General features: G+C 50.3%; 1 protein-coding gene across 2 annotated transcripts in view; it reads left to right on the top strand.

The window, feature by feature from the left end:
* Positions 1 to 315: 315 nt before the first annotated feature.
* The window catches only part of Cars2 (cysteinyl-tRNA synthetase 2, mitochondrial), a 29,619-nt gene continuing 12,178 nt past the window's right edge, over positions 316 to 17,756 (top strand). The window contains exons 1-8 of one of the 2 annotated variants that reach the window (XM_075986142.1): positions 316 to 556; positions 742 to 792; positions 2,596 to 2,713; positions 7,600 to 7,671; positions 8,173 to 8,278; positions 10,478 to 10,561; positions 15,273 to 15,402; positions 16,232 to 16,365. In XM_075986142.1, the coding sequence (XP_075842257.1) occupies positions 378 to 556; positions 742 to 792; positions 2,596 to 2,713; positions 7,600 to 7,671; positions 8,173 to 8,278; positions 10,478 to 10,561; positions 15,273 to 15,402; positions 16,232 to 16,365 (874 nt within the window). In that variant the 5' untranslated portion in view covers positions 316 to 377. Of the gene's footprint in view, positions 557 to 741; positions 793 to 2,595; positions 2,714 to 7,599; positions 7,672 to 8,172; positions 8,279 to 10,477; positions 10,562 to 15,269; positions 15,403 to 16,231; positions 16,366 to 17,756 lie in introns of both variants that reach the window. The other variant, XM_075986141.1, reaches the window with a different exon arrangement.

The raw sequence follows: 17,756 nt of genomic DNA, 5'->3' as shown, positions 1-17,756 counted from the left end.
GTACGCTGGTGTGCATAGTGTTTCTGGAGTAGGCAGTGTGTTGGAGTGTTGAGATACACACGTATGTACACAATGTTGCGGTGCACACCAGGTCTCAGCAGCAGGCACAACGATGCACACGGGGACGAGCTATGAGACCTACGCTATAAAGGGGAACGGCCGAGGGGCCCTGTTTCTCACTGTGGTCAACACGCCACTGCACAGCTGGGTTCACTGCCTGACTCCGGCCGGAGAGATTATTCTCTTCCGGGAGTGGGCGGAGCCCTGTGGGGACTCGGGCGTGGCTTCTGGGTCGCCGGGCGGGGCTTGTTTTCGGGGGCGGGTCGGGGCCTGGCCTGCGGAATTGCTTTGTGCCGGGTTCTCTAGTGTGCCCCGACATGCTGCGGGCGCGCGGGCCTGGGCCGGGTTCTCTGCTGCTCCGGAAGGCGCTGGCTCTCGGGCGGCGTGGGCGAGTGTGGCTGCGGCCGCAAGGCCAGGACACCGGCGTGCAGGTGCACAACAGCCTCACGGGCAAGAAGGAGCCGCTGATCGTGGCCCGCGCGGACGCCGTCTCCTGGTGCGTGCGCAGGCGGGGCGGGGCGTGAGGGTCTGCCGGGGCGAGTCCGCCCTGAAACCCACAGGTGTGGTCCCCGGAGCGGCCACTGAAACACTGTGTGCGCGTGTGTGCGTGATGATTGTTATCGAGGGCTTAGGGCTCTCTTTTGCAGCTATCTCACATGGTGGGTCTTAATATGTTCCTAGGTATAGCTGTGGACCGACTGTTTACGACCATGCACACCTTGGCCATGCTTGGTAAGTTTCCTTGTTTAAACTTGGTGATTTTCACGATTTGAACTTGGTGATAAAGTCAGATGGTCATTTATTGTGGAAAGGGTAAATTGTTAGCTTGTGTTTTTATTTGTTAAGTGAGCCGAGTAGTGACTGCATTCTTGGAATTGTGAGACCTCAAATTGTTAGTCTCGTTTAGTGTTTGCAGCTGTTTTTGGTTATATACTTAGTGCTCAGGTCTGGACACTCAGAGAGTTGGTGTGGAGGAACGCAGAGTGATTTAGATGTTTCTAAGGTTGGTCCAGGGACCCAAATCCAACCGTCATCGCCTGGCTTTGAATGGGTCACTTGCTGGAGTCCTGGTTCTTGCTTTGAGTCCAGACAGAAATGATAATAGCTCAGTGTTTGGAATCTTCATGGCAGCTTCAGGAAATAGTATATATGAAGTGTCACTTAACACAGCACCCGTGTGACTTGTTTCTCCTCAGCCGTGACAGCGCTGTAGGGCCGCTCTCCTGGGAAGCACAGGAACTGGGAGGAAGTTCTGCATTTGTTGACATTCCCCGTTTCCTAATGTCTTGTTGTTGTTTTGCACATTTTTACTTGGGCAGTTTTAGACCTAAATTAAACACGAGTGTGGAGGCCAGAGGACAGCCTCAGGTGTCGTCATCAGGTTCTGTGCCCGGTTTGTTCTGAAGTAGAATCTCTCAGTGGCTTAGAACTCCACAAGCAGGCCAAGCTGGCTGGCCAGTGAGTCTCAGGAATCACCTCCCTGTCTGTCTCCCTTGCACTGGAATAATATGGAAAATCCCGGTTCTCGAGCATGAATGAGAACAGTAAAAAGCTCTTGTCATTTGACCTTTTGTTAATGTTGTTTTATAGGAGTTTTTATACTTTTAGATAAACGCAAACTCACTCAACAGCTCTAAACTTAAAAACAGCAATACCTTATCCTGGAATTGATGGAACTGCTTGATTGCCTTTTTGTTTTGTTTTGTTTTAAAGATTTATCTATTTATTATGTATACAGTGTTCTGCCTACAGGCCAGAAGAGGGCACCAGATCTCATTACGGATGGTTGTGAGCCACCATGTGGTTGCTAGGAATTAAATTCAGGTCCTGGGACTTGAACTCGGCCATCTCTCCAGCCCCTTTTGGTTGCTTCTTGCAGGAACCCTTCTGGGCCACCAGGTGGGACTCAGTTTGTAAAGAAGTACTTGAATTAGTTCCCTATGAACCAGTTATCGACTGTAGAACACAGCTTAGAAGTTACATAGTGGTGCTAAATTATAACACGTTCCTTTTCAAGAATAACAATCATGGGGCTGGCAAAGATGGCTCACTGGGTAAAGGCACCTCCTGTACAAGCCTGATGACCTGAGTTTGGTCCCCAGGACTCCTGGTAAAAGGGGAGCATTGAGTCCCACAAACTTCCTCTGACCTCCCTCTACATGCATGCTGCTGTAGTATGTGCGCACACACACACACACACATACTACATACACACACAATAATAATAAAACGGGTGGCTGGAGGGATGACTTAACACTTAAGAGCACTTGTTTGTGGAGGACCTGGGTCCAGTTCCCAGCACCCCCGTGGTGACTCACAACCATTCTGTATATTATCTGATTTCAGGGGCTCTGACACCCTCTTTTGACCTCGTTAGGCACCAAATAAAGATATGGTGCACATGCATCCATGCAGGCAAAACACATGAACATGAAATAAAACAAATGAATGAGAAATAAAATAATTTTAAGTTAAAAGTCGAATAGCAATGTTGATTGTGTGTGGAAGACAAGCCAACAGTTTTTTTTCTTTCAGCTCATACGTCAGATTTGACATTATCCGAAGGATCCTGACCAAGGTGTTTGGGTGCAATGTGATCATGGCAATGAGCATCACTGATGTGGATGATAAAATAATCAGGAGAGCTAACGAGGTGAGCGCTTCGCCTTGATTGACAACCTGGTGGCTGTGTGGCAGTTCTTTTCTTTGCTGATTGTATTTTTTTTTTAATATTTCTTTATTATGTATACATTATTCTTTCTGCATGTATGCCTACAGGCCAGAAGAGGGCACCATACATCATTACAGATGGTTGTGAGCTACCATGTGGATGCTGGGAATTGAACTCAGGACCTTTGGAAGAGCAGGCAATGCTCTTAACCACTGAGCCATCTCTCCAGCCCCCTGCTGATCGTATTTTTATGTATTTTTTTTTTTTACCAATTTATTTATCCTTTTATTTTACTTACATTGGTGTTTTGCCTGCGTGCATATTGTATGTCTGTATGAGGGTATCAGATTTTGGGGTCACAGACAGTTGTGAGCTACCATGTAGGTGCTGGAACTTGAACCCTGGTCCTCTGGAAGAGCAGTCAGTGCTCTTAACCACTGAACCATCTCTCTAGCCACCTCCCTCACCTTCTGAGACAGGGCTTCGCTGTGTAGCCCTGAATGTCCTGAAACTCACTTTGTAGACCAGGCTGGCCTCGAACTCACAGAGATTCACCTGTCTCTGCCTTCCAGGTGCTGGAATTAAAGGCGTGCGCCACCACTGCCTGGTGATGTTATGCTATGTTGTGAAAACTCACAGTGTCTCCGTGGTTCAAGCCAGAGACACTTTTTTTCTGACCCAGGGCATTAACTTGCATGTCTGGCTTCCTGGGAAGGCGATGGGATGTGCTGAAGGCCAGGGGTTCGGTTGGAGTGCCGAAGCCTGGCCCACTGACTCCCGGAGAAGGAGAGGACCTGGAATAGCAAGGACTAGGGGGTTTGGCACTTGCCCTATGTAGTTTGTTTCATGGTGAGTGTCCCGGTGTGCCCTGTGACCAGCCACTAGGGGATGAAATGTAACCGTCTGACTTTGAGAGTGCGATTCTCTTGAATAGAGGATCCAGAAGGGAATAGCACAACCAGATGTGAAGACATATTTAAAAAGCTATAGATAATTCTTTATCTATGAATGTATGTACATATAAATACATGTGTGTGTGTGAGTGTGTGTATGTATCTATATGTGTTGTGTACTTGTTTTCTTTGGGCCAGATGAGCATTGTGAATCAGAGTAGTTGTGGTCTCCCTGACTCTCTCCTGGGGGAGGAGGGAGGCCCTCACATCTCGTGAGATCGGCAGGAGGCCTCTCACCCTGAGATTGGAGAGTGGAGTGGGATTCTCTGTCGCTTAGTTGCCTTTGGGTCACCCATGCTTCTGATGGGAACCCCATGAACTCACTGACTCACCACGGACTTGGGTGGAATCCTTCCTTTGGTCCACACCTGCCCTGTGTTCCCTTCCGTCTCCCCAGTAGAAGTCACAGGGCACTGTGTGTGTGTGTATGTGTGTGTGCGCGCTCACTGAAGTCACGGCACTGTGTGTGTGTGCGCGCGCACTGAAGTCACGGCACTGTGTGTGTGTGTATGTGTGTGTGCGCGCTCACTGAAGTCACGGCACTGTGTGTGTGTGCGCGCGCACTGAAGTCACGGCACTGTGTGTGTGTATGTGTGTGTGCGCGCTCACTGAAGTCACGGCACTGTGTGTGTGTGCGCGCGCACTGAAGTCACGGCACTGTGTGTGTGTGTGTGCGCGCTCACTGAAGTCACGGCACTGTGTGTGTGTGCGCGCGCACTGAAGTCACATGGCACTGTGTGTGTGTGTGTGTATGTGTGTGTGCACGCGCACTGAAGTCACATGGCACTGTGTGTGTGTATGTGTGTGTGCGCGCTCACTGAAGTCACATGGCACTATGTGTGCGCACTGAAGTCACATGACACTGTGTGTGCGCGCTCACTGAAGTCACAGGGCACTGTGTGTGTGTGTATGTGCGCACATGCAGGACCGATCTGTGGCAGGTTGTATGTTTAATACGAAGGCCAGCAGCTTGGTGGGAATTAAGGTATCTGTGCCCTTCTCCCTAGAGTATCCTTTGTCCCTCCCTCTTTTCCCCCTTCTTGTCTCTCCTCCCATTCCCTGACAGCCCCTGCTCTATCTTCTTTGTCCCTCTCTCCTTGCCCCCTCTTGTCTCTCCTCCCATTTCCTGACAGCCCCTGCTCTATCTTCTTTCCGAGAAAGAACAATACTACAGAGGCCAGAAATACACATAATAATTAATGGAATTTGTTTCATAATAAAAGATGGCATTTCACATCGCTAGGGTTGGATTATTCAGTCAATAGTGTTGACAGTTGGATAACCATCTGGAGAAAATACAAACCCAAGTTAGAGTCATGCCTCACAGCCAACCTACAGCAGATCAGAGATTAAATATGAGTGGAGCCATAGATTCCTGGCAGAAATCCAAGGATGTTTCTGTGACCTCCTTTGGGAAGGGTTTCTCAGTATGTTTCCGAGTGTAAATCCATTTATGTAGACAGACTCAGAAAGAGAAAAGATTGGAAAATATAAACCAGGTTTTCAGTGTTCTGTGAATGACCATGCTGTTAAAAACCTGAAAAGGAGGAACTGAAGAGCTGGCTCAGTGGTTAAGAGCATTGTCCACTCCTCTAGAGGACCAGGGTTCAATTCCCAGCACCCACATGGCAACTCTACCATTTGTGACTCAGTTCCCGGTATTTGATGCCCTCTTCTGGCCTCCTTTGGCATTGCGTGCATGTGGTACACAGACATGTGTGAAGGCAAGCATCCACACACATGAAGAGAACTAATGAAAGATGAAAGCTATCAAGATCAAAATAAAAATGAATCTCAACAGAAGTACCACACATGTAAAAACACTTCCTACAGTGAGGAGAAAAAAAGACAATTAAAAAAATGGGTTGGGGCATCTGGATATGTGGGATATATTTCAGTTTATTCATAATTTGAAAAGGTAAAAATCCGAGCTGGGCATAACTGCACATGCCTTTAGCCCCAGTAATTAGGAGGCAGAAGCAGGCAGATCTCTGTTTTCAAGGCCAGCCTAGACCAGAGCGAGTTCCACAGGACTATACAGAGAAACCTTGTCTCTAAAAACAAAACAAAACAAAAAATAGGAAGGAAGGAAAGAAGAAATAGGTAAAAGTTACAGTTGAAGGCATTTAGGTAGTGTGTTGACAAGATCTTAGTGAGTGTTCTGTGCCTTACAACGGTCCCTGGACAAGGAGTGTGACTCCCAGGGGCACCGTGGACTCCGTGTCTTCAGCAGTGACACTGCCATGTTTGTGTCTCTACACACTATCACCAGGGAGGTGTGAGGTAAACCACGGCTGAGCAGTCTGGCTTAGTGAAAGTAGCAGGCGCCTGGGCCACTCACCGTCTCCCTGAAGGCAGTCCTCCATGTCGTACTTTCCGGGGTGACTGCTGCTTTAGAGCCCCAAGCAGAAAGTCAGCCACCGGCTCCGTACACATCACTGAGAAACCTGAGGGAGATTCTTGATATCTCAGAGTAGAAATTTCTCACCTCATGAAAAAGGAGACATGTTTCCTGAGGTGGGTAGGTGTGCTTAGGGCAGGCCGACGATGGCCCAGCACTGTAGGTGTGGCATTAAGCGTTTGCAGAGTGTAGGTGGATTCAGGTTCTTGTACAGGGTGTGCATGAAGCTTTTTTTGTTATGTTTTGTTTGAGACTGGGTCTTGCTATGTAGCTCTCGTTGAGGTGGAATTCACTATGTAGATTAGGGTAGCCTTGAACTAACATAGTCTGCCTGCCTCTGTCTCTCCAGTGCTGGGGTTAAAGGCGTGCACCAATAATCGACAGCCCTGCTTTTTAAATTTTTTTTAAAGAAAGATTTATCACATATACAGTATTCTGAGTGCAAAAAATACCTGCATGGCAGAAGAGGACACCAGATCTCATTACAGATGGTTGTGAGCCACCGTATGGTTACTGGGAGTTGAACTCAGGACCTCTGGAAGAGCAGGCAGCAAGCGCTCTTAACCCTGAGCCATCTCTCCAGCTCTTTCTTTTTCTTTTTTAATAAAGAGTTTATTTATTATGTATACAACATTCTGCCTCCATGTATGCCCACGTGCCAGAAGAGGGCGCCAGATCTCATTATAGATGGTTGTGAGCCACCATGTGGTTGTTGGGAATTGAACTCAGGACCTCTGGAAGAGCAGCCAGTGCTCTCAACCACTGAGCAATCTTTCCAGCCCTCCAGCTGTTTCTTTTAAATTTTTTAAAAAATTTATTTGACAATTTTATATATACACGTGTGTTTGTGTGTATGTGTGTGTGTGTGTATGTGTGCGCGTGCGTGCTCATCCCCTTCAATGTTCTCTTGTTTTTGTTTTTATAACCCATTGGATTAATAGTGCTGCCTTGGTGTGCACGCCACAGCCCTGTGGATAATTGACTTCCCTCATTCCAGCAGCCTTCACTTGCTGGTAGTGCTTCAGCTGGGGTGGAGCCTCATTTGCCCCTCCCCCATCTGTTCTGGGATGATTGACAAGAACTCTGCCTCTTGGCTGGAAAGTCTGTGTCCCCTGCTGGGTCCCAGTGCTAGGGGTCTGTGTGCCCAGATGCTCTGCTGTGGCCACCGCCTCCACACTCAGGAGCTGGGTACAGCCCCAGCCTAAGGACATGGGTACTAGTTCCCTGTTTAATGTGTTTGTATCTTGTCATAGAAATGGTACCGAGCTTCTCTCTGTCCCCAGTCGACAGGGCCCATAAGCCTTTTAACTACTGAGCTTTAGGGTAGTTTAACACTTAAAATCAACATTCCCTTCTTGGGGCTGAGCCCCCTGGGGCGTGTGGTCACCGTCTTGTCTGCAGGGGTAGCCTAGTCTGCTGGGATGGGTGTGTGTGCAAGGGTAGCCTGGTCTGCTGGGATGGGTGTGTGTCGTCCTCCGGGTGTGCTGACATTGTGGTTGTCTGACCTTATGCAGATGAATGTTTCGCCCGCTTCTCTTGCCAGTCTCTTTGAAGAAGAATTTAAACAAGACATGGCAGCCCTGAAGGTAAGCAAGCTGTGGTTTACCCTCCTGTAAAGGGAAGTGACATCTCACCTGCCTGATCCAGAACATTCCAGTGTTAGTGCCTTGTGGTGTCAAGACCAAAGGACCTGAATCTAGACCTGCTGAATAAACCCTGTGATGGCCTTGGGGGAGGGAGCTGGTCTGGGGCGTCAGGGTGAGCTGGATTCCTCTCCTTGGGTCTGAAGAAGCCCATGTGTATGGGGTAGGATGAAGTGATTGCACCTTGCCAGAATGTCCCTGATTTATCTTACATTCCTGTCAGCGGCAGGCACATTCCTGGCACCGAGGTCTGGCTGCCTGGCTTCTTGTTCTCCTCAGAAGTCTTGTCTGTTGAGAGTTAGCAGGGAAACCACACAGGAAAAGCCAGTTGGATCACTGGGGCATCCTGACTCAGAATGGCTGCCACCTTGTTGTGCTGGGTCTGGGCATGAGCCCGTGAGCTTGGAGATCACCCCTGGTGCCCGTGTCTCTGCGTCCTTGCAGGTTCTGCCGCCGACCGTGTACTTGAGAGTCACTGAGAACATCCCTCAGATCATTGCTTTCATTGAAGGCATCATCGCTCACGGCCATGCGTACTCGACAGCCTCAGGTATGGCTGGGGGCCCCTGGTGCAGGTCACGCCTGGGCTTGTGCTCCACTTCCGTGGCTGTGTTCTTGTGAGTTCCTTGGTGCTGAGCCAGTCTGTCTAGGTAGTTTTTAAATTTTCTATTTTTATTTATGTGTGTGCATGCACATGGAGGCCAGAAGAGGGGTGGGACTCCCCAGGGGCTGTAGTTACAGGCAATTGTGAGCTGCCCAGTGAGGGCTTGAGGCACTGTGGGTCCTCTGCAAGAGCAGCAAGCGCTCTTGACTACTGATCTATTCTTTTTTGCAAATTCTTTTTTACCATTTTAAATTGAATATTTATGTGTGTGGGTCAGGGGGGTTGATACATGAATGCAGTAGGTCAGAGAGGGGCATCCGATCCCTCGGAGCTGGAGTTACAGGCAAAATGCGAGCTGTCCAGGGTGGGTGCTACGACTTAGAGCTTTTGGTCCTGCAGGAGCTCTCTAACTACCAGCTGCCTGGGGCATTGCTTCAGCTTTCTCTTACAACCACAGAACACAGGCAAGCTAGTTCTGACCCCCTGTGGAGTCTGGGGGTAGCTGTGCAGATGCTCACTGTGGTCTTATTTCAGTTTAGGGTGTGTGTGTGCACACGCTAATGTAATGTAGGCATGTTAAATGCTATGAAACAACGTATTCAGCCTGCCCAGCTGAGCAGTTATAAGGAGAAGTTTCTAGCAGTCTTCACAGTCTGCAGAACCACTTAACCAGATATCAGGTAAAACAGCCTCACTTGGCTTTAAACAAATGCTCCATTTCTAGCTGGTCGCCTGTCCTCTGGTTGCTAGTCGTTATGCTGGGAGAAGTGTGTGAGATGCTGCCTCCACCTGCACATAGTGGCCTGGGCACCTCGTAGCCTGATATGTGGCCATGGCTCCAGTAGCCTCACCAGCCATCTGGAAGCCTCTCGCTGGTCTCTTCCTCCAGGGAAAGTTCTTGTGACAGATTCCTGGATAGCTTCCTGTTCTCCTCCCACATGTAATATGTTGAGAAGCTAGGGTAACAGTCTTTCCACATAGGTGATGGATGGAGGGCGTATGTGGTCGGGAGCTGACCACACAGCTGGGAGGAGTCCAGTAGCATCATCTTAGTATTGGTACTGAAGCATCATCACACTGCCCAGCCGACTGAGTAGGGATGCCACCCAAAGGCCCATGCACCTGGGTGATCGTGTTCCTAGGAGACCACAGCATTTGTTCCTCCAGAACAGGCAGCGGTGTGAGTCACCAGACACCGGTTTGCAGGAAGACCAGGGACCTGTGCTGGACCCACACCATGGTGGCCTCCATTCCCTTCCTCCCTACTTTCTGATAGGGTTTCTCCTTAAGCTGGAACTCTCCGGCTCAGCTAAGCTGGCTGGCTGGTCAGCGAGCTCCCAGGATATACCTGCCTTTACCCTGCCCCCCAGCACTGAGGTTGCAAGCATGTGCAGCCATACCTGGGTTTTATGTGGGTGCTGGGGATTTGAACAAAGGTCCCCCGCTTCACAGCTCTCACTCTTACCTCGGAGCCATGTTGATATTCTCTGTTGAGGAATCTTCATAAGCGCTGGAGACATGGCAGGGCCCCTGGAGACTGTTCCATTCTGTCAGGCTCACCTGGGCTATTCATCTCCAACCATACCTGTGTCTTACGGTTTTATTGCTGAGGAGACACCATGACCACAGCAACTCTTACAAAGTGTTTAATTGGACCTGGCTTATAGTTTCTGAGGTTCAGTCCATTATCTTCATGCCAGGAAGCATGGCAGCATGCAGGCAGACATGGTGCTGGAGAGGTAGCTGAGAGTTCTACATGGGGATCAGCAGGCAGCAGGAAGAGATAGAGACACTGGGCTTTTCTTGACTGTCTGAGACCTCAAAGCCCACCCCTGTGACAGGCATCTCAGAATAATCCTGGAGGTGCATGCAGTGTGTAGGCATTGTTGGTGCAGAAGATGCCTGGGTAGTGTCTCTATGTATGTGTGTGTGTTAATGCAATGTGCAGGCATTGTTGGTGTAGAAGATGCCTGGGTAGTGTCTCTGTGTGTGTATGGGTTATTTATGTGGTAGTGTTGCGTATGCAAACGTGTGTGCACACACGTGTGCAGTCTGTGCTGAAACTGTAACTGCTTGTGAGTTGTTAGACTACAGATGTGGCTGCCTCAGACAGGGAAGTGCTGAGCTCCTGTTTATGTTAAACAGGCAGCGTCTACTTCGATCTGCGAGCACGAGGGGACAAGTACGGCAGGCTCATCAACGTGGTTCCCAGCGCAGCCCCAGAGCCAGGTGGGTGACGCTGGTGTCCTGTGGGCCTTGTGCAGCCTCAGCCAGGTGGGTGACAGCTGGTGTCCTGCAGGTCTCAGCCCCAGAGCCAGGTGGGTGACAGCTGGTGTCCTGTGGGCCTCAGCCCCAGAGCCAGGTGGGTGACAGCTGGTGTCCTGTGGGCCTCTGAGTGAACCAGGTGGGTGACGGCTGGTGTCCTGTGGGCCTCTGCAGCCCCAGAACCAGGTGGGTGACAGCTGGTGTCCTGCGGGCCTCAGCCCCAGAGCCAGGTGGGTGACAGCTGGTATCCTGTGGGCCTCAGCCTCAGCGCCAGGTGGGTGACAGCTGGTGTCCTGTGGGCCTCAGCCCCAGAACCAGGTGGGTGACAGCTGGTGTCCTGTGGGCCTCTGAGTGAACCAGGTGGGTGACGGCTGGTGTCCTGTGGGCCTCTGCAGCCCCAGAACCAGGTGGGTGACAGCTGGTGTCCTGTGGGCCTCAGCCCCAGAGCCAGGTGGGTGACAGCTGGTGTCCTGTGGGCCTCAGCCCCAGAGCCAGGTGGGTGACAGCTGGTGTCCTGTGGGCCTCAGCCTCAGAGCCAGGTGGGTGACAGCTGGTGTCCTGTGGGCCTCAGCCTCTGAGCCAGGTGGGTGACAGTTGGTGTCCTGTGGGCCTCAGCCCCAGAGCCAGGTGGGTGACAGCTGGTGTCCTGTGGGCCTCTGAGTGAACCAGGTGGGTGACGGCTGGTGTCCTGGGGGCCTCAGCCTCTGAGTGTGGGGTTCTGAGGTTTGATCTGGAGCAGGAAAGACGTGGGCTGACTTGGGGTCGTTAGCCTGCTGGGAGGTTAATTCATTTCCGTGAACAGACAAGACTGCAGAAGACCCAGGCGTGCTATTTGCTCCCTCTCCTTACTTCTTTTGGAATTTTCTTTGCATGGGACAACATACATGTCACAGTATGACCATCTTCTGCTGCTTGCTGCTATATACTAAATTCCTGGTGTCAGTTAGTGTATTCCTGTGCTGTCTGGGCTTCAACCATTTTGTTAGGTCTAAGTTTTTTTTGTTTTTGTTTTTTTGAGACAGAGCATGTTTGTGTAACAACCCTGTCTGTCCTGGAACTCACTTTGTAGACCAGGCTGGCCTCAGACTCACAGAGATCCACCTGCCTCCCGAGAGCTGGGATTAAAGGCATGTGCCATCACCACCTGCTGGTCACAGTAATTTTTATGGAGAAGAATAAAAAGCATGTAGAACTAAATTTAAACTATCTATTAAGGATGCTGAGCATAGTACACAGGCCTTCAAGTTACTGCAATAAATGACCCACATGGGTCCCCGGCTGCTTTGTATTCTCAAGTCTTCTATACTTCTCCTATATTCCTTCCCCACATCTCCTCCTGCCATTTTTCCGAAGAACTGTCAACCCCCCCCCCCTTGTTTGCTCAGTGAGATTTGCTGTTACATGGATTTCTCTCTAGACCGTGTGCTTCTTACATTTGGTAATTAATTTATAGGCTTATTCCAACTCTGAGTGTCTATGGATAGAGACTGATGGATAACACATTCGTCACCAATCTAATTTAAAATTTTTATTATTTACTTTATTTATTTATTATATATACAGTGCTCTGCCTGCACATCAGAAGAGGGCACCAGATCTGAATACAGATTACAGATGGTTGGGAGCCACCCAGTGGTTGCTGGGAATTGCACTCAGGACCTTCGGAAGATCAGCCAGTGCTCTTAATCTCTAAGCCATAACTCCAGCCTTTATTATTTGTTTTTGAGACAGAGTTTCATTCTGTAGCCTTTGCTGTCCTGGAACTTACTCGGTAGATCAGGTTGGCCTCAGAGTGGGGCCAAGTACTGGGATTAAAGGTGTGTATCACCGTACGTAACTTCAATCTGATTTTCAATAGTCTTGTTTACTTGGCTCTCAAATGATATGCTACTTTTACCCAATCAGTAGCCTTCTGCCGTGACCCATCCACGGTGGAGCATTCTGGGATCCCCGTACCCATGGGCTATGGTTTGAGGGAGGCTTGGGTTGTGCCTTCCAGGAAGAGACTTTGGGAGAGTTGTAAGACCCAGCAGAAGCAAGCTAGTTTTGTTGCTTTGTATCTGGTTTGTGGGGACAGGGTCTCGGGTAGCCAAGGCTAACCTGGAACTTGCCGCACATCGGAGGGCGCCCCGGAACTGCAGGCCCCGCTCTTACCCTCAAGTGCTGGGCTTAGATGTGTGCCACCAGGCACAGCTTTTGGTTTTATTTCCACAGGCTTTGTTTTTTCAGTGCCACTTGGGGTTTATAGTTCACAGAGTGAAGTTAGGGAATTCCCACTGGGCTTCCTCCCCTGCACAGCCTTTCCCACCACCCTCCAGCAGCCTGAGCCATCCCGTGCCCTGCACCACCTGAGTCTGTGGTTCATGTTAGCATACCCGTTGGGATGGACAGACGTTTGGACAAATGCCACATGTGTTCCCACCTGACACAATCCCATGCAATGGTTTCCCATCCATGAGACATCTGTGATCCATGTTTTTCCTGTCTGCTACCTCAACCCTGGTGACCTTTTCACCATTCACTGCTTTGTTTCTCCAGAATGTTGCCAAATCGTACACATTCAGCCCAAGCCTTTCCAGGTCGGCTCGTTTCTGTTAGTATCAGGCTTTTGTGGTTTGTTTTTTTGGAGACAGTCTTGCTTGATACTATGTAGCTGAAGGTGGCCTTGATCTTGAGGAACTCTTCCTGCCTCCTCCTCCTGAGTACTGCGGTTAGAGGCATAGCCACCATGCCCAGCTAGTAACATAATTTGAAGCTTTGTAGGTCTTTGCATGCTTTGGTAGCTCTCCTCTCACTGATACTGAATAATGGATGCTCTTCTGTTTGTGTGCCCAGTGTCTGTGTGCTGGAGTTAATCCTTAGTCTGTCTACTTACTGAGGTCCATCCTGACTGCGTTCATGTTTGGGCAGTTAGGGATAAGGCTGCTGTGAGTACCCACGTGCGGGACTTTATGTGAATGTTTTCGGTATCTTGGGTAAGCTCCCAGGAGTATGATGGCAGTGTCATATGAAAAACCTGTTTGGTTTTGTGATAAGTTGCCAGCGTCCCCAGCAGGGAGTAACAACTCCCCCGGCCCGTCTGTGCTCCCAGGGCAGCACTGTTGGAAGTCACTGCCTTATTCAAAAGCACAGCGTGAGTAAAGGTTTAAAATTGGGGATTGGCATTTAGCAAAGCAAAGGCACCGAGTCCTTCTGGTGCCGTAACGGGCTCCACCACTCCCATGTGCCATTTCGGAACAAGGCTTTTCAGCTTTTTTTGCATTTTGAATTGTAGCAGTAACCCAACAGGAAGGACGCAGAAGTGGGTCCTGCTCGGTGACTGCGGTCACCCCAGTGAAGAGAGGTGGCCCTGGCACTGGGTTTCTTGCATTGTATCATCCCTGCCCAGCTCTTGCTTTTGGGAGCAACCTCTCCCTTATGACAGTGCTTGCCTCTCCTGCTCACCATCCCAAGTGGCTGCACGACCCACACATGGGTCCCTGGCACTGTGCTTGTCTCTGAGTGTTTCGTATGCCCATGTATAACATTTCTCCTGCATCCCTCCGCCCCATCTACCCTGCCATTACTCTGAAGAACCATCCTCCATCCCCATTTGCTCAGTGGGATTTGTCTCTGCCGCCCTGCTGAACTCCTGTTTGTTCCTGCCAACTTGGCCCCACATCAGCGTGTGGCAAACACCTCTGAGATTCTCCGGCCTTCCCATGCCTGTGCCAGCCCTGTTCACTAGCCTGCGATTCCCAGTGGACCCCACCTTGTGCTGTGCTCAGTACACACATGGCATTATGGGGCAGAGGTTCAGATTGACCCAGTGACATCACTTCTGTCGATGTAAGCCCAGTGACAGCCACGAAACAGTGAATTGGATATGACTGTGTGGCATTTAAGAGAGGACAGAGTTTGTCCAGGGAAACCAACACAGCTCTGCTTGCTCGTCCTCTCCTGACTTTTCCTGTCCTCTATCCTGATGTCCCTCTGTGATGGCCACCTTTGCCCTCAGTAGGATTGCTGTCATTGTAAAAAATGTCACTTAGGAACTCAGTCACTCAATGGTGACTGAACAGAACTGGCTGGGCACTGGGATCTGGTCCCTTGGCAGCGAGTGCCCTGGTGTTTGCAGGCTCGGCTGTGACCTCTGTGACCAGACTTGGTGGATACCATACCTCTGCTCTGCTTACTGACTTGGAGGCTTTAGTCCTGCTGCCCCACTGGGGGAGAGTGGAGCACGTTAGTAAGAGGCGTGAGGTTTGCATAGAGGGAGCATGCCGTCGTCTGCTGGTGATGGGGGATGTCCTTCTGGATATGTGTTGCTTTTATTGGTTGATGAATGAAACTGTTTTGGCCAACAACTTAGGCATTTTCCTACCTAGCTCTGGTATCTTAAATTAACCCATTTTCTATTAATCTATGTATCACCATGAGGCTGTGGTTTACTGGTAAGGTTCTGGCATCTTTCTCCTATAGCAGCTACATGGCATCTCTCTGACTTGCCTTCTTTTTTTTTCTATATCTCTGTTCTGATTTCCCACCTAGCTTTACTAAGTCATTGGCCGAAACAGCTTTCTTCATCAACCAATAAAAGCAATGCATATACAGAAGGCCCTCCCACAGCAGCTGGAACACAGGTGTCCAGTGCCGCACCGAGGTTTCTCACTTGTCAACCCTCTGTCGCCAGCAGTTGACTCTGACAAGCTGCACGCCAGCGACTTTGCCCTGTGGAAGGCAGCCAAACCTCAGGAGGTGTTCTGGACCTCGCCATGGGGAGACGGCCGGCCTGGTTGGCATATCGAGTGTTCCGCCATGGCCAGGTAAAGCCACAGCAGTTCCTGGGCTTCAAGTGTTCAACCTAGGAGTGACAGGGTGGCCTGGCTGAGGGAGAAGACAGTCTGGAGGCTGGAGGGCCCAGCGTGGGGTGGGCCCAGCCTTCTTGTTTAGTCTGCTGCTAGCAGAACAGGCTCTGTCACACAGCAACAGAGGCACCTTATGGTCCCTGGTGGCTCAGGCCTCAGGGCAGGTAAGTGCAAGGGCCGGGTCACGAGGCTCTTAGCTAGGTTTGACACCTCTGAAAAGCCATTTTGAGAACATTTTTGTGCCCTGGCCAGCCCACCTCTCCAGAGTCCAGAATCTACCTTGGTCTGGTGGAGGAGTAGCCCCTCCACCAGCTGGGAGACTTGGACCACCCTCCCTGACTTAGGCAACCCTGTGTTTCCCAAGGCTTCTGGTGACAGCTTCAGCTGGCCCCCTCTTCCCGGTCAGCCTGGTAGATCCACGTGCAGCGAACAGAACCGCGTTTTTATGGTGTGGGGAATGCTTCTGGAGTGAGTGTGAGGTGTGAGCCCCGATGGTGAGGCTGGGGGAATGCTTCTGGAGTGAGTGTGAGGTGTGGGCCCCGATGGTGAGGCTGGGGGAATGCTTCTGGAGTGAGTGTGAGGTGTGGGCCCCGATGGTGAGGCTGGGGGAATGCTTCTGGAGTGAGTGTGAGGTGTGGGCCCCGATGGTGAGGCTGGGGGAATGCTTCTGGAGTGAGTGTGAGGTGTGGGCCCCGATGGTGAGGCTGGGGGAATGCTTCTGGAGTGAGTGTGAGGTGTGGGCCCTGATGGTGAGGCTGCTCACACAAGCTTGCACTCTGCCCTGCAGCGAGGTGTTTGGGAGCCAACTGGACATCCACACGGGCGGCATAGACTTGGCTTTCCCACACCACGAGAACGAAATAGCACAGAGCGAGGTCTTCCACCAGTGTCAGCAGTGGGGAAACTACTTCCTACATTCTGGTAAGCCCAGCTTGAAGCACACTTACTTTCCAGCTCTGCCAACTCTGCATATTGGAACCACCCAGATCCGCTGGCAGAGTGGTAGGCGGGCCTGACTGATATCCTCGTTTGGGTTTCTGTCGGGTATCTATCTTTCCTTCATTCTTGGCCAATTGCATGTACGTACACAATGCATCTCTACTGTACTGGTCATACCCACACTCTGGCCCACTGCTTCTTTTCTTTGGTGACTCTCTAAGTCCAGTCAGTGTTGACTGATCTTGTTGGCTTCACCTTGTGTCAGTCACTATGGCTGCAGCAAGCTCGTGCGTGCAACAGCCACATCCTGTCCAGAAGACATTTCACAGCACATCCCCTTCTGCCTCTTAGATTCTCTCTAATCTTTTCTAATTTTTTTTTTAATGGGCTGTTTCTTGAGCCTTGAGGGTCTAGATCTCCCATATAGGGCTGGGTACTCAACAGTCACTTATCCTTAGCACTGTGGCGGCATTGACCACTGCCCACTGCAGAAAGACCTCCCACTGGGGCTGTGTAATCGACAGTCACGTATCCCTAGCACGCTGGCGACACTGACCGCTGTCCACTGCAGAGAGCAGCTCCTCTGGCCCCCACTGAGAGCAGCGCTGACCCTTGTATGTAAACATAAATGCTCAGAAGGCGATTGATGTGGTGTTGTTCAGCAAACCAACAGTAGCAGGCTCTCTACTAAGGCTGTGACCCCTGGCCATGAGCTTTTGAACAGGTGTACAGCACCGGGCACAAATTCCCTCCTGTGTAGCAGGCCTCAGACCCCATCAGAAAGTGCTCAGTTACTGCACTGATTACATGCGTTAAAGAGAATCTCAGAGGCACCAGAATGCATCAATGTTACAGTGAAGGAATGAAAATTCAGCTCTTCCTCTTGGGTAAATTTGACAGGAAAAGCCTGAGTTTGAGTTCTCCACTCCTCTCCCTGTGTCTTCCATCTGTCTGTGCCTAAGTTGGTTGTTTCTGGCTTGTCTGGAGTCTGTTGCGTGTCTGACTGTGAAACCTGTGTTTTGTGTGTCTACCAGAGGGCTTTGCTCAGACTGTATTGGGTCACGTGGGGAAGAAGTGAGGGATACATTAGGAAATTAACAGAGTTTTACAAGTAGGTAAGTAAGTCATTTCCTCCCGCTAACCACTGGTCCTGAAACACTCAGTTCTACAAACACGCCACGGTAGATATCTGTGCCGTGCCAACACATACAATCGTTATTCTTGAACAACGTCCCTTTTGACCTGCTTGCTCTTTTTAGCAAGTGATTACTCTAACACACATACACACACATGCATTGCTCTTTGGGTCAGGGGCATGGAAGTATACATAATTTAGGATTAAAGCTATGCATTAGCTCAGGTTGTAAAAGTTG

The sequence above is a fragment of the Microtus pennsylvanicus genome, chromosome 9, assembly GCF_037038515.1.
Source record: "Microtus pennsylvanicus isolate mMicPen1 chromosome 9, mMicPen1.hap1, whole genome shotgun sequence".
NCBI classification, from domain to species: Eukaryota; Metazoa; Chordata; class Mammalia; order Rodentia; family Cricetidae; genus Microtus; species Microtus pennsylvanicus.
Note: the sequence above shows the minus strand (reverse complement) of the source record. Positions and strands in the feature narration are given on the sequence as shown.